The sequence below is a fragment of the Schistocerca piceifrons genome, chromosome 2 (genome assembly GCF_021461385.2).
Source record: "Schistocerca piceifrons isolate TAMUIC-IGC-003096 chromosome 2, iqSchPice1.1, whole genome shotgun sequence".
Taxonomy (NCBI): Eukaryota; Metazoa; Arthropoda; class Insecta; order Orthoptera; family Acrididae; genus Schistocerca; species Schistocerca piceifrons.
This window is the reverse complement of record NC_060139.1, coordinates 194,897,657-194,914,600: the sequence shown is the minus strand read 5'-3', so window position 1 is coordinate 194,914,600 and position 16,944 is coordinate 194,897,657. Positions and strand designations below refer to the sequence as shown.

The following is a 16,944-nucleotide window of genomic DNA, read 5'->3' as shown; positions in this document are numbered from 1 at the left end:
TGACAGCTTGAAATGTCAGTGTTAATTGAAAATGCCGCGAAGTGTGAAGTGCGTGCTGTAATAAGGTTTCTGACTGCAAAAAACTGTACACCGATAGAAATCTATCGGCAGCTTTGTGAAGTGTATGGGGACAACATAATCACTGAAGGTGGAGTGCGTCAATGGGTCACGACGAAGAGCGAAGTGGAAGACCCAGCATAGTGACTGCCGAACTTGTCGAAAAAGTCGATGCCGCGGTCCGTGAAAACCGTAATTTCACAATAACGGAACTCTCTATGAGTTTTCCACAAATTTCACGAAGTTTGTTGCACTAAATCATTACCGAAAAGCTTGGTTACCACAAGTTTTGTGCAAGATGGATACCAAAAATCTTGACAGAGATTCACAAAAATCAGCGAATGGCTGCAGCGTTAACGTTTTTGGACGCTTACGAGAAAGATGGCGACTCATTACTCGATCGCATCGTCACTGGTGACGAAACATGGGTTAAGCATGTGAACGCGAGACAAAATTGCAGTCAATGCAGTGGGGGCACACAAATTCCCCCCCAAAAAAACCAAGAAATGCATGCAGACAATGTCGGCAAGGAAGGTGATGGCGACTGTTTTTTGGGACAGAAAAGATGTGATTTTTGTGGATTTCCTGGGAAGAGGCACTAAAATAAACTCTAAAAGGTATTGCCAAACTCTGCACAACCTCAGAAGAGCAATACAAAACAAGCGTAGGGGAAAGTTGGGCTCAAAGATCTTGCTGATTCATGGCAACGCCCGGGCCCACACGGCAAATGGCACTCGTGAAGTTCTCGAATCTTTTAAGTGGGAGTTGTTTCCTCATCCGCTGTACAGTCCGACCTGGCACCGAGCGACTTCCACTTATTCCCAGCAATGAAGAAGTGGTTGGCTATGCAGCGTTTTGATGACGACGCACGGCTTCAAGAAGAGGTAACCACGTGGTTGAAGGCGCAGGCGGCCGAATTTTACGACGAAGGAATTTCCAAGCTCGTCCATCGCTACGATAAGTGCCTTAATTTAAATGGCAACTATGTAGAAAAGTAGTATTTAAGTGTGGCTTTCATATGTATATAATAAAAAATTTCCAATACTTTATTTATTTTTAATTCCAAAACGTAATGTACTTTGTGGATAGCCCTCGTATATACTTCAACTGTACAACAATGTTAACGAAAATGAATATGTGATGTAAGGTATTCTATGCTACCAATATTTCCATCCAGTTTTTCCCCTTCATTTTACACAGAAAAAAATATGATACAATTACTTGTCTTGACATTTGTCAACCATATTTTTTGTCTTTTGTATTCCTATGTTTCTGAACACTCTTGTCAGCTGTTACAACTGTCTAATAAACGATCTCTGGCAAATTCTGACGCCATTGGTCAAAGCCGACGGATTGTATCCCGTGCTTCACTAGACCCGAAATCTGTATCCTAAAGAAATATACCGTTTTAAATGAAACTGTTTTTTTCAGACTTAATAATTTGCAACAAAACATAATAGGAGTTTGTGCAGTGGCAGGATTTAATACTACTTCCTCCAGTGTTTCACTAAATTATTCAATTTTAAGTAAAACCTTAGCTTGTTGTTGTGGCTAGTTCGTTGTTCGTTGCGTATCCCTTGCACTCGGGCCGCGCAAGTGAAATGTCACGTGATTTTTCGAACAAGCTCGATACTACATCGAACGCTGCGGTGTACTGGGAAATCTCAAGCCAACTTGAACGCGTGTATCGCCTGTCCAGCCCTAGTTGTACCATTGTACACCCTTATTTGTGCTAAAGACAACCGTAATATGGAGTAATGAATGTCATTTTTCCTTCTGGTGTTGTTGTTATGTACATCATTGTTCCTTCTGAACTGTAGTGGATTATTTACAACAATATTTCCATCTTAAAATTGATTTCTCCAAAACGCCACGTAATGGCATAGCGGACTACGTGTTTCTATGCCCAAGCACATGTTACAATGAATTGATTTCGCTTCACAGTGAAACTTCTAGTTTCTCAGCAGAAGCTAAAGCTGTACTCGCAGCTTTAAAATATACGCAGAACCAATTAGAAACATTTTCATTTTAAGAATTTGCATAGTTTAATCTGCGATGGAAGGTAAAACAAGTCGTTCGAAATCATTACGATTTATCGTGCAAAATGATCCATGGAACTTGAAACCAAGTGACTAACTAACTATCTTATTCAGAAGTATCATTTGCTTATCGCCCGTTTGTTGCAGTGACGAGTCGGAGTCCCGTAATTGTTGAAATTGTATCTATGGTTGAAGGGTAAAGTGTAAAGTTCTTTCTTCTTTGAACTTTCATTGATTTTACAAGGCTTCTAACGTCATTGGATTTCTACGGGCTTGTTTACATTTTTTTTGTCTTTACTAGTAATGTAAAAAGTTGTTTTTGTTGTGATGAAATGGGGTTGTCGTGAAGATATGTGTTTCTTTGGATATCTGGTGAGAAAAACTATAAGACATTGGTAGTGTGTTTTTTATGCCGGGATGTGTAGTAGTCGTTCATTAATTTCGCGGACAGGCCGACATTCGATTCGCGGCATAACGATCCGATTTTTGAGGACCCATTGGTAATGGAGAATGTAAAGGAGCCCAAGCGTAAGCGTCATGTGTACGTAACACGAGAACAACCATTTCCCGTCGTTATAGAAAGTGTTTCCGGTATACCTGTGAGTGAGCGTCTGTGGCAAACATACACTGGTCGCTACAACGGCGACTGTGTAGTGGTGGAGAAAAAAAATGACATACACTCATTATATACAAAGGTAATCAAGTAACAGATCTAATAGTTTACATAAGTAGACACTAAATATTCTTGGTTAAGATGTCGAAAAGGTTTTTCAACTCTTATAGGTAGTTCATTGGATTTTTATTATCCTCCATTGGTTTGATGGCCCTTAGTTTTATTCCTGTGTTTTCTGTTCAATTTAATGTCGTTCTACCTTTTCCGTCAATTGTTTTAATTAGGTGTATGCAACTGTCAAATAGAAAAAAAATGTGCACAATGTACAAGATACATTTAGAAAACCACATCTTTTTTGTTCTGATCAAGAACTGTGCCTATATTTAAGAAGACACTTGACGTTAATCTACATGCAGTTTGTTATCAGCATTCATTTGAGTAGTTTAGCTCTTCATGAAATGTTACTTGCTAGTAAATATTGAATATCTCTGTTTAATCTCTTGTAACATATTATCCGATTTTATCTTATGTATCTCCTATTCATAATTACCGCTAAGAAAGTCAATTTTTGTAAGTTTGTAAGAGGGTTGTTGTGAGATGTACGTTGTTGTCTTTTCCTGAATGACTGTCACTCGAGAGTTTTCAGCAGTTGTTTTCTCAGCAAAATGTGTTTATAAACAGTGCTGCACATTTTCAGTGCATTTTAAGAATGGTAGTAGGCAACAACCAGAATCTTATGAAAAGTATGTTTATTCATAGATAACAAGTTTCTGTAAGTGACCATATTCAGGTGACGGATGAGCACTACATGAAGAAAAGTTTCTTGGGATGAAATATTTAGTTGTTTTTAGTTGTAGCATATGTAACGCACTGTACATGCATTTCTTATAGTTTTCGTATGTCAAAAAGTCACTTTTACATGTGACAGCTGCTGCAATTACAGGCAAATCACTTGGTGACTGATGTAACATGTATAAAATAATAGATACACTTAATATTTGACAGATGCTTTAAAAAAGTATTTAATGCCAATGTAACTTCCTTTAATTTGATGTAGGGTAGCAATAGGAGTAACTGAAACTAGTTGTCTATGAATAAATGTATTTTACAACAGCTTGTAGTGGATCCATGATGGGTCAGTCCATAGCAAGTGGCCCAAGAAAGAAGTAATTGGTTGCTTGACCATCTCAGAAGAATTTTATATTTGCTGGGTGAATTCCCCAATGCTTAGTAGTCACAAAAATATTGTTCAAAAAAATTTATTGTTTGTTATTTTGAAATGGCGGCCGTATTTGTTCCAGGCCGTGTGAATTTTTTTGTATTTGCAAGCATCTACATTTTTTACAATTATTCAGTAGTGGATTGTCCTAAGCCTTTCAGATAAAATGCATTTAGTTTAGCATACTCTGGGCTACAAATTTACACCATTATCACTTAGCTGAATGTATTCTTTAATATATTTTTGATAGTTCAAAGTTATCAGTCACAAATTAAATAAAACTCAATTTTTGAACAGTAGTTTTCCAAAGAAAGATTAATTTCTCAGCTTTAATACTTTTTCGGCTATTACACTGTATAGTATAGTTACTTTTTATAGTATCGATGGTGAGCAGCTTACACTTCCAAAATACACTATTTTTTTAAAAAATTATTTTTATTTTTTTATTTTTCTGTTTTGTGGCCTGCATTATCTTTGTTGGGGGACCAGATAAATATCTGAAAATTTCACAGTTAATAGACCTTTATGATATCAAACTTCAGTATAAATTTCAACTTTGAGATTCAGTAGGAAGTTATGGAAAAACAATTACAAACACAAGTCATAAGTACGTTTTTTAACATCTGCGATATCTAGGCTTATGGAATAAAATATATCAGATACAGTAGATAATTTAATCATATCTATGATTACTTACTTTTTTAATTGAAAATAAGCATACTAATTACATTATATTGTTCTCTTGTTATTTGTTTTTAGTACATTGCTCATTGAACATTTGAGAAATTTGTTCACACAGTTTGGGGGTTAGATTATAAGTTTGCCCAGTCACCATTGTAAATTCCATGGGAGACAGCTTCCTTAGTACATTTTTAAGTGGCATCCAAATCTGACCCTTCTCAATTTTTTTAAGAGATGTCCTTGGTCCTGTCGTGGAGGGTGATAAAATATAACATGTACATCTTGGTTTTGACACTCAATATTATCAACTTCGCCAATCCACCATTGTTCATCATAAACACAAGCCACTATGTCTTTATTTTGAAGAACCAGTTGTACAAGTTTTCCACACCGATGAAGTTCACTATCAGGCGAAGTTGATGTGATCTTACACTTCAGTAAGTTTTGTGAATGGGGTACAAAACAGTGTAAAGATCGAGTGCCTTTAATCTTCTGACTGAGTGCCGACTAGTGTTGGGCCTTTCCTTCCGACACCATCACAAGCATTCTTCCCATGGCATGAAGCGAAAAGTGCCATTCTACATCAAACCCAAAATCTTCTTTATGAAAGGATATTTTAATAAATATTTTTTGTTTTTATATTGACTTGCTGCCCCATCCAAAAAGTAAATCAGTTTTTTATGCAAGGGTGGTGCTGTTTAATGTAGTTTGTTAATTTTAGTTGAAAAATGTGCACTGCCGTAGTTTTGTGTTCAAGGTAGTCAATTATGACACAAAAGCTGTGGCTCATTAGAGAGGGGATGGTGTGATAGGATGTCTGTTTAGATGTCAGGGAATAACTTCCATGGTACTAGAGGGAGCTGTAGAGGAAGAAAGACAGGAATACATCCAGCAGATAATGGAGGACATAGGCTGCAAGTGTTACTCTGAGATGAAAAGGTTGTCACAAAAGAGAAATTCAGGCAGACCACGACAAATCAAACAGAAGTTTGATGACTCCAAAGAAAAGGTGATTAGCAAAAAATGTAGTACCTAATTAAAAAACTGATTACATCATGAACATGATAGAGACATTACCCTCAAGGACAACCAGTGGATGACACACTAACAACCCATGACGTCACCAATATGACGGAAATGACCATTCTCAGTGTCTCCAATATGACACCTATGACGTCATTACATAAATGACAACAAACACAAAAATACTTACAAAACCAACAAACACTTCCCTCTTCAAAAATATAATCAAACTAACGTAACCAGTGTGGGAAATTGGGGGTTTTTGGGTGGGGACAAACTAAATACAAACACATACAGACACACACCACAATCCCAAACCACACAAAACGACGACATAAAAACACCACATAATTCCCAAATTCTGCTACACTTACGATATTGACAAAAATTGGTCACTTCCCTTCACCTACATAGCTCAACCGCAATTGTCAGTACCACAAAATAAAAACCAGCTACTCCAAAAATTATAATCACACCGCAACTATCAATACTACAAAGCTGACACCTAAAACAACAAAAATTGGAATCTGACACTTCCCTTGACCTATATAGGTCTACAACAGCTCACAATACCAAAAAACACATAGCTATGATGACAAATTAGAATCGGTTACTTCCCATGACCTATACAGCTCAAATACAACTGAAGATACCAAAAAAATTGAAACTGAGTTACTTCCCCTAAGATACATAAATCAACCACAAGTGCCGATACCAAAACATCAACCACAGCACATGCAGTAAATAACACCGACCCAACACCACATAAAAACCCCACCGAACATCATAACACCCGAACAATATACCCAAAAAAAAGACTACATACCATAAAATAGTTACGGCGCTACACTCTAACCCCCCAACAAGCATATCCTGCTTGCATTCACCGCATTTCACTATCTCTCTCATAAGCCCAAAAAACCTGCAGAAACTTTAATGACGGATGACATGTCCCCCATTTCAGCCTGCAGATGCGCACTATTAAACTTAGAAGTCATATCCATACCTAACAAAAGAAGCCACAAATTGAATTAAACGACTTACTATGGAACAAACAGCAAACCAATAACATAAACACAACGGGAAACTTAATTCTTAACTCTCTGGAACTAATTTCCATTCTTCTATAACAGTCACGACCGATAAATGCACATTTCAAGCACTGACACCCAAATGAACCTAATACACCACATAACACACGGACCATACACACACCACCAGAGGACACCACCAACCACAACAGGACAAAATCTACAAACACAACACACTCATAACTAAAACTCCATGACGTCACACAACACAGCACCCTTATGTCACGGGTCGAAGGCGACGGGTGGGGATCAGACGCCTCCATTGACCCAAGGAATTGGCCATCTTATCTCATAGGTGTGATATATGTATCAACAGTTATGGTGATTACTTTTGAAATAAGGAACACTTAACTTACTTTTTTCCCATGTGTCTAGTTTTCATTTGACTGCCACTTATATACCAACTGACAAAAAGATACAAGTAAAAAGACTAGTGTGGGTCTAGTGAACAACACAATGTAAGCTGCTCTTTACAAAATCAATGAACATGACGTATCAGATATGAACCAACCCCAAAATCAAATGAGTGGGTTTCCCACAGAAGAACTAATGATAAATTATAAACAAAATACACAAGTGACATCAAAAATTGAATATGCAAATAAAAACATTGCAGTTTCTTTGTGACACTTGATGTCTCATTGCTGTGTATCTAGAGGTGAGAGCTTTCAAGATGGCTAAAACTTTTTTGGGATAGTGAAAAGGAGGGAGGGGCCAGGTTGACAACAGTGTTAAGAGCCGGGTTAGATACAGGTTTTATTTATTTTTTTAAAGGGGAAGAGAAAGAAGTTCCTGGGATATGAGATGTCTGTGGTCTATAGAAAGTTGAATACAATTGATAAATTTACTAGTGAACAGTTACACTCCCAGAATGGAATAAGACACAAGTATCTTAGGTACCTATTTCAGATAATCGTAAAAATGTCACTTTCAACTGTTGGCGGACAATTATGATTCTAGAGTTGGAGTACAGGAAAGTAGTGTTATAGAGTAAATGTATTTTGTGGGAAGGAACAGAGGGTGTTTAGGTAAGAAATGTATTTGAATGGTGTGATTATGCAGAGTCAGTGCTAAGTGCTGCCTAGTAATGGTGAATGTCTTTGGGAAAGGGTGGGTGTATGCAGAGATACTGATTCTTATTTCAAGTCCCTTAAAAGATGATAAGACCCATGGAGGGCTTCAGGAAGAGAATGTCAGGCAAGATTTTATGTAGGGCAAAGGCTTGTTTTTCAAACTGATGGAGACAGAGCAAGAGTACATGGTGAGACTGGTAAGAGATAAAATATGGTGAAAGACAGGTTGAAAAACGAAAAGACAATTATAGAAGTAGTTTTTAAAAACATATTAGAAGAATAAAATATGGTGAAAGACAGGTAGAAAAATGAAAAGACAATTGTAGAAGTAGTTTTAAAAACATATTAGAAGAAACTCATTTCATATCACAAACATGAACCACCAACATTCCCCAATTTTTTCCATCTGTCACTTGTTCCATGTCAAAATGCTGTTCTTCTACAGTATCAACATTCTTGGGCTCTGGCTCTGCATTGAGAAGCTGAAATTATCCAAATATGTTAATGACTTTCATAGAACCTTTACGGTCGGTATGCCTCCAGCTAGTCCAGAGATGTGTGTCATTTTCTCTGGACATCAGTAAAATTGTTGCCATTGGTGAAACAGCCACTGGCCAGTTCATGCAGTTTCACAGAAGACCCAGAGAAGCTTCGTAAGGGCTTTGACTACTGCTCATCATGCTTCGAGATGAGACATACCCTACTCAAAGTCTTGTTCTCACCATCCAGATATGTCACATACACAGTATTTTAGTCCACCCCCAAGCTACTTTGCCCCTTATTCTGCAAACCCTGTGAGTGAACCGAGGTACAACATCTTTCTCAGACACTTACCCCATCACTTCTGATTGCAGGTCTGTTATATGTATTTCATACACAATCAAAGATAGGGACTCAAGTGAAGGAAGTCACATTACGTTCCACATGTCCTACAGCGCCTATTCAGTGTCGTGTGCTGGCCTACTTAATGAAATAATTTGTGAAACTGTGACTAATTGAAAATTGACTACCTTGTTGCTCAACATGTTTGTTCTTTACTAAGCTACTTAGTTCCTAATTCTGCACCCCCTGTGAACAAACCAGGTACACCACCTGTCTCATACTCCCACCCACTTTTTCACACAGATTTCCTACACAATCAAAAATAAGGATTTGTGTGAAAGTCAGTCACATTACATTCCACATGTCCTTCAGTTACTGTGCAGTTCGTTCTGTCTACTTGCATGAAAGTCTGCAGTGAAACTATGGCTAACTGTTGACTACCTAGTTTTGAGCATGCTGCAAAACACAATATGAAGGAACTTCAACAGTCGCTTAACTGCTTTTCCAGTTTGACTTCTAACTGCCAGTATCAGCTTCTTGGAACCGTGCCTTTGGGAACTGTTCCTCTAGCATATCCTAAAAAGCCTCCTACCTTAAAACTCAGCTGGGTCTTGTTTGTAGCTACCCCTTCCAATTTTTGCATTTAGCCTATATTAAGAATTTGTTCATCACAATCAGAGCAGTTGAACAAATGTCTCTTTCAAGTGCCATTACACTTTTCTTCTGTCAGCATTTACTAAGTCCATCTATCAGCAATAACAACAGCAAGGGCACAGCTGACAGCATTGAAATGTAGACTAATGATAGCTTTTAAATGGGTAGCAAATGGTAAATTTATGCTAGTTGCAGGACTGATGTAGGTATGGTGAGTTATCGCTGAAACAACTAGTTTTCAGTTATATCTTTTTTTTTTTTTCAAGCCAGTTTAACCTGACAATAAAAACCTCTCAAAATAACAGGTTCCTGAAATAACCAGTTGTTGTTTTTTTTATTCCTGTTATTTTCTGTGTTAAATGTAAAAATCAAACAGAGACTGGAAAATTTTGGCTCACTCAATTTCAAGGCATGCAAAATCAAAATATTAAATTAGTCAAAAAAAAAAAAAATCAACTTGGCACATCCACTGTTTCCTGCTTTTCTTGAAAAGTAGTAGACCTAAGTGGCTGAATATACAAAAAAATCACCATGGCTCTCCTATTTATTCTGATTTTTTTTCAAACTCTGCTCAAAGATCATGTTATAATTGATCATCCCACTGTTTGGACATTATGAATAATCAGTGCTACAGTGCTAGGGGGAACGAAAACTGAGGTTGAGGAACTCTATTTTTTGTGTTAATTTGTCAGGTTTCAAAGGCTATAAGCAGATAAATGCATACTATGTAGACAAAGGCAGCAAATCAGCTACTCTATTTTTATACTATGAATGAATTATTATTAAGTTTTTAAATTATTACTGTTACCATAATTTCCTTACTCTTTTAATATTTCACAGAAATGGCAGGCAGCTCTAATCTTTTAAAGAAAAAAAAAAAGAAAAATGGACCAAGTGGGGGCAAGTCTTCCACACTGTACATACAGGCATACCTTAAACCATTGACACATGGCAACAGGGACATTATTACCTCAATAATGTTATACCATTTCTTATGCAAGTGTTTGTTGCTCATTTCTATCAGTGTTGTTATTAAAACAGCACTGATCCCATTCCCAATTTCTATAATAATGCAGTATTTCAAACCAGTTCAGATTTCATAAATAAAAATTACTCATTTTTAAAAAATAGGATTGTTTAAAAAATGAACAAAATTTTAGCGTGGCTGCTAAGGCTAATTAATATTTCATTTTTTAACTAGGTGATTAGTAAAAAAAAAAAAAATAGAAAACACCTCTCGTAACCGAGATCAGACAAATAACGAAAAGTCCTGGTTATACAGAACTGAAATACTGGAATTGCTTTTAACCGGTCAGTTTTTTCCCATCCCTAGGGTTAATGTTGACTGGGGGCACCTTGAAAGGGGTCCCATTTGACACTAAAGATCTGTTAATAAAAAAATGGAAAGTTCAGGAAAGAATAATGACAATATTATGAAAAGGATGGATTGCTTTTCGTCATGTAGTGGAGATTTAGAGTTGCAGACAGATGCAGCAAAAACACTGCTGAACAGGTAAGTTTTTGATAAAAACTCCTTCTTCTGAATTAGACAAAATACGCGCACACATTCATGGCAAACACAACTGCCCACCCCCCATGATCACTGTCTGGCTGCTGAGGTCAGGACTGCATGCAACAGTGCATGATGGGAGAAGCAATCTGGGTGTGGTGGGGCATAAGGAGGAGGCTTAGGTGAGGAGGGGAAGGGATAGCACGGTAGTTGATGGGGGGATGGTTAAAGTGCTGCTTGTGGGAACATACAAATTGAGATGGGGGAAGGTAGAGCAGCTAGGTTCAGTTGGGATTAGATGGTGGTGCGGTTGGGGGGGGGTGGGGGGGGTGGGGGTGGTGGGGGGGGGAGGGGGGGGGGGGGTGGGGGGAGGGAGGTAGCCCTGCCTCTGATGGTATAGGTGATGCTTGTGACCAGACTGGAGTAGGTGGTAGTGGGAGGATATATGGGAAAGGTCTTGCATCTACATCTGTTACGGGAATATCAGCCGTGAGGTAAGGGGTTGTTAGCAGGGATGGAGGAGGATATTGTGGAGGTTTGGTGTGTGTGGAATACCACTATGGGAGGGGTGGGGAAGGATAATTGTTAACACATTCTTCATTTCAGGGCAAGACGAGACTTAGTCAAAACATGGCGGAGAATGTGATTCTGTTGCTCCTGTTCCGGATGATAGTGAGTCACAAAGGGAATACTCCTTTGTGGCCGGACAGTGGGGACTTAGGGAGGTGGTGGGTGACTGAAAGAGACAAGGCACAGGAGATCTGTTTCTGTACAAGGTTGGGATGGTAATTTCAGTCTGTGAAGACCTCAGTGAGCTGCTTGATACATTTCGAGAGGGTCTGCTCATCACTGCAGATGTGGTGGCTACGGGTGGCTAGGCTGTGTGGAAAGGACTTCTTGGCATGGGATGGGGTGCAGCTATCAGAGTGTAAGTATTGCTGGTGGGTGATAGTTTTGGTATGGACAGAGATACTGATGCAGCCATGTTTGAGTTGGAGGTCAGCATCGAGCAAAGTCTCTTGTTGGTTTGATAAGGATCAGATGAAATGAGTGGGAGAGAAGGTATTGTGGCTCTGGAGAAATGTGCACAGGATGTCCTCACCCTCGATCTGGATCACGAAGGTGTGATAAGTGAATCTGAACCAGGTGAGGAGTTTGGGTTTCTGGGTGGTTAGGAAAGATTCCTTTAGATGGCCCATGAATAGGGTTGGCACAGGATGGTGCCATGTGGGTGCCCATTGCTGTACCATGGACCTGTTTGTAGGAGATACCTTCAAAGGTGAAGTACTTGAGGTAAGGACATAGATGCTCATGTTACCAGGAAGGAGGTTGTAAGTTGGAAGACAGTCGGATGTTGAGAAAGGTATTATTCAGTAGCAGCAAGGCCAAAGGCATTTGGGATGTTAGTGTAGAGGGAGGTGCGATCAGTAGTGACGAGCAGGGTGCCATGTGGTAAAGGAACAGGAACTGTGGTGAGTTGTTGGAGGAAATGATTGGTGTCTTTTATGTAGTAGAGTATGTTATGGGTCGTAGGCTGAACTATGGGAGTACGCATTCTGTCAGTGGGGCAAAATAACCGGCCCCAATGGTGGGTCCTGGGTGGTTGGGTTTATGGACTTTAGGAAGCAAGTAGGAGGTGGGAGTGAGGGGAGAGAGACCCAGGGGAGAGGTTCTGGGATCGGCCTAAGGGTTTGAGGAAAGAATGGAGATCCTATTGGATTTCTGGGATGGGGTCACTGTGGCACAGTTTGTAGGTGGACGAATCTGACAGCTGGCGGAGTTTTTGATGTCATCTTCATGATCTGGATCGAGGGTGAGGGCACCCTATCCATGTACCTCCATAACATCAACATTTTCTCTCTCATTTGCTTCACCTGGTCCTCCTCAGCCCAACAAACTGCCTTCCTTGATGTTTTCCTCCCACCCTTGGCCATCGTGTCTGTAGTAATGAGCAGACCCTCTCGAAATATACCAAGGGTCTCACTCGGGCCATCACAAACCATAATTATCCTCCCAACCTTGTAAAGAAACAAATAAATCTTGTGTTCCTTATCTTTCCAGTCACCCACCACTTCCCAAAGTCCCCTTGTGACTCAACATCGTTCATGATTGTGGCAACTGAATCACATTTTCTGCCAGGGATTTGGCTACATCTTCTCTTGCCCTAAAATGAAGAATTTCCTACCCACTGTCCTTCCAACTCCTCCCACAGTGGTATTCCACCACCCACCAAACCTACACAATATCTTTGTCCATTCCTACTTAACTCCTGCTCCCAATCCCTTGTCTTATGGCACATGTCTCTATAACAGACCTAGATGCAAGACGTGTCCCATAAGTCCTCCCACCACCAACTACTCCTGTCCAATCACAAGTGTCACCTATCCCATCGAAGGCAGGATTACATGTGAAAGCAGTCATGTGATCTAGAAGCTAAGCTGCACACACTGTGCTGTTCTGTGTGGCCATGACAATACAACAAGCTGCCTGTCTGCATGAATGCAACCAAAAAAGTGTGTCCAGGAAACAGGTGGGCCACCTAGTTGCTGAGCATTCTGCCCAACACAGTTTTCTTTACTTCAGTGACTGCTTCACAGCCCATGCCATGTGGATCCTCCCTACTGACACCAACTTTTCCGAATTGGGCAGGTGGGGACTCTCTGTGCAAAATATCCTACATTCCCATAACCCTCTTGGCCTCAATCTTCATTAGTTACTGCCCTTCACCCGCCTATCTGCTTCCCTGTTCTCACTCCAGCACTAAATAGTCTTTTATCCCACCAATGCACCTACAGTCTGTTTACGTGTCTCGTTCACTCCCCCCCCCCCCCCCCTGCTACCACAACACAGATTGCTTCTCCCATCACGTGCTGTTGCCCACAGTCTGGACACAGCAGCAGCAGTGTGAAATTTATGTTTGTGCAAGTGTGTGTATGTGTGTGCTGTCTAATTCAGAAGAGGGCCTTTTGGCCAAAAGCTTACTTGTTTAACAGTCTTTTTGTTGTCCCAGTCCGCAACTCGACATCTCCACTGTGTGGTGAGTAGCAGTCTATCCTTTTCATAATGTTGTCAAAAGAGTATTAATTTTATTCCTGAGCTAGACACAGTGAAAGGGGTTCACATCATCATAGGCCAATAGTTCATGGTGGTTGTATTCATTTATATATGATTTGTTATTTGTATGATATTGATATTGTTAAATAGTGGAGTAATATTATGCTTCACAGGAATAATATTAGACTTCTGATATTTTTAGTTTCTGTAGTGACAGACATTATTTACTGACAACTTTGAAGATATTACAATATGTTTATATTTTCAGGGTTTCTTTGGGAAAGGTTCACTATCAAGGCATTTTCCCACTTTTGGAAGAGTCAAGAATGGCATTCCTCCATTTATTTCAGAGCGCCAGTGGAAGCAGAGAAACAAGTGGAAAGAAGATTCTGAATCTGAAGAGATTGCTATTTCAGTGAAAGTTGAAGACAATAGTGGATATCTAATAAAAGAAGAGGTCAACAGTGATACAGACCATTCATCATCACATTTAATGCAAAGTATTGGAGGTCTGGTTAAGGAACAAGGTCCTCAAGTGTTCCCACCTGACTGGCAGAGTGAACAAAAAGATACAGAGTCACCACAGCCTTTGCATACTTCATACCAAGCACCTACAATAAGATTTCACAGGGATCCCCCCAAGAAACGAGTAACTGTAGTGAACCCTGTGTCAGAACAAACCAGCAGTGACAATGTAAATGCAGGAGAAGGAACTTCGTCAGGAACTGGTGGTGCATCTAGATCCCCAGTTGGAGGTAGTGCCAAAGATAGAAGCAAATCACAAAAAAGGGGAAGTGATGTTGAGGAAGACAGCAGATCACATGTGATTGAAGCAGGTAGGGTTGGACTGATGGATACAGAAGAGATCAAAAGTGAAATAAGGACAGATGACGAGTCTCCGTCAGCCAGTGAGCGCCTTTCATTACAAAGGAATGTTGAAAATGAAGTTGTTGTATTGCGTGATTCAGACAGTGAAGAAGAGGAATTGGTAATAGATAAACTGGAGGCGAGGTTGGTGCAAAACCCGTATCCAGTACCTGAACACTTGCACTTGACACTGGAAGAAGCCTTCTTTCTGTCCTATGCTCTTGGATGTTTGCAAGTACTGGACCTCACAGGCAAAGTGATGACATTAAGAGAACTGTGGGAGACATTTCGTGCATCAGATGCTGAGTTTGTGCAAAAGTATGTTGCCTATCACCATTTCCGTGGAAAAGGATGGGTAGTCAAATCAGGACTTAAATATGGTGGAGATTTCTGTAAGTATTTGTAGCACATTAAGGTCCAGCATACCATGCTATTTCATTATTGTTGGAGTGTGTTTTTCCTCAAAACAAGTATTGTTATTATAATAATAATAATAATTATTATTTGATTATTGGTGGTGACATTAGCAAGTGTGTTTCGGTGCTTCAAAGATGGATCGTCATCAGGACAAAAGTATTATGTGATGAATGGGATTTAAAAGTACGGGTACGAGTCTAGACTTAAATTAGTCATAAGCGGCCCCTGGAATATTTATTGGAAAAGGCCCTGGAACCCCCTGCCCCCCCCCCCCTCTCTCTCTCTCTCTCTCTCACTCTCTCTCCTCCTCCCTCCCTCCCTCCCTCCCCCCCCCTCCCCCCCTCCCCCCCCCCTCTCTCTCTCTCTCTCTCTCTCTCTCTCTCTCTCTCTCTCTCTCTCTCTCTCACACACACACACACACACACACACACACACACACATACACACACTCTCTCTCTCTCTCTCTATGAGGATAGACAGTTTGATGAACCATTTCAATTCCCTTATAGATAATTTGATTATGAACTAAAAAAATGAGCCAACTCAACACATTAAAAGCTACAAACTAAAAATTCAGGGATGCAGATAACACACAAAATTTCAAATACTCTCTTCATGAGCTTCATTGTCAGCTCAGGTAGAGTGTTCGTCATTAGTTTTTTGCTATGTTAATGAATCCTTTGCATCTCCATTTTTTGGCAGTCCGTCACTTCCTTCTTAATGCTGCTTTGCATACTGTCATCCAGTACATCATTCAGGATCTGAATTCTCTTCCTCCCATGCCTCTTTCTTTCATTACATGTGCCCTTCTAAAACTGTTTTTCTAAACCCTCCTTCTTCTTTAATGTTTCTTCTGTGCCATGCTTTTCCTTCTTTTCCTAACATTCAGTAATAGGCTATTTATCTATATTGAAAATATGTTTCAGATTGTTGTTATTGTGATTGATTGTAACATTTAAGTAGAATTTACAGTCAACATTGTCACAAAATATATCTTATTTGTTTATAATTAAAGCTTAAAAATCATTAAATATCAAGATCTCTCGTCATGTGATCAAAAACACTCTGTTAATGGCTGATGCTCTGGTAAAGTTACAGACTAGGAACAAAACGAAACTATACTTGTGTTATAGGAGCATTCGCCAAAGTTGCAAGGTTTTTATGTACTTTTACTGCCAATAGTTTAGCTATATACTGATGGAAAATGCAATTACAACTTTTAAGTGACAGTAGATAGGAATTTCGTGAATGTTAATAGTGAACTCTTGCGAAAGTTGATAGTTTATGCTCCACCCATTTAGAGTGGTGATATGTGCAAGAAATATGTTGCTGCGGTAATGGACTCTTGAGTCCGGTATGACCAGTGTGTCAGTAATAACCTCTGTGTGTGTGTGTGTGTGTGTGTGTGTGTGTGTGTGTGTGTGTGTGTGTGTGTGTGTGTGTGTGTGCAACAATGGAAATTCTTTTCTCCCGTCCCTGCAACATCATTAAATTTGATCAAAACTAAGGAATTGCAGATCTTTTGCAAATGGGTCCGTGTATTGTAACTAGATTGTTGAGTACATCATGAGCTACAACCCAAAGCACAAAAAAAATGTTGTTGGTAAAACTTGATGCTGATTTGCTGTGTAGAAGACACTAAGCAGAGAGGGTGCATCTCTCAGGTGTTCTGTGGTGCAATAGATAGCAAATAGGACTGCAGTGCAACAGGTCACATTTTCGAATCCTGGAAAGGTCATATATTTTTTTAAAGTTTTACACAGAATATGAAAATAGCTTTAGCAAGAACTGAATGTATAGCAGCTGTTTTTATCAAGGGATGTC

General features: G+C 39.5%; 1 protein-coding gene across 2 annotated transcripts in view; it reads left to right on the top strand.

The window, feature by feature from the left end:
- Window positions 1–2,317: 2,317 nt before the first annotated feature.
- The window catches only part of LOC124777429 (tRNA-splicing endonuclease subunit Sen2), a 49,159-nt gene continuing 34,532 nt past the window's right edge, over window positions 2,318–16,944 (top strand). Inside the window, exons 1-2 of one of the 2 annotated variants that reach the window (XR_007015728.1) lie at window positions 2,318–2,791; window positions 14,105–15,095. Coding sequence is in view for 1 of the 2 variants with exons in the window: in XM_047252829.1 (XP_047108785.1) it covers window positions 2,600–2,791; window positions 14,105–15,095 (1,183 nt within the window). In the remaining variant the exon portion in view is untranslated. The remainder of the gene's footprint in view (window positions 2,792–14,104; window positions 15,096–16,944) is intronic. The other variant, XM_047252829.1, reaches the window with a different exon arrangement.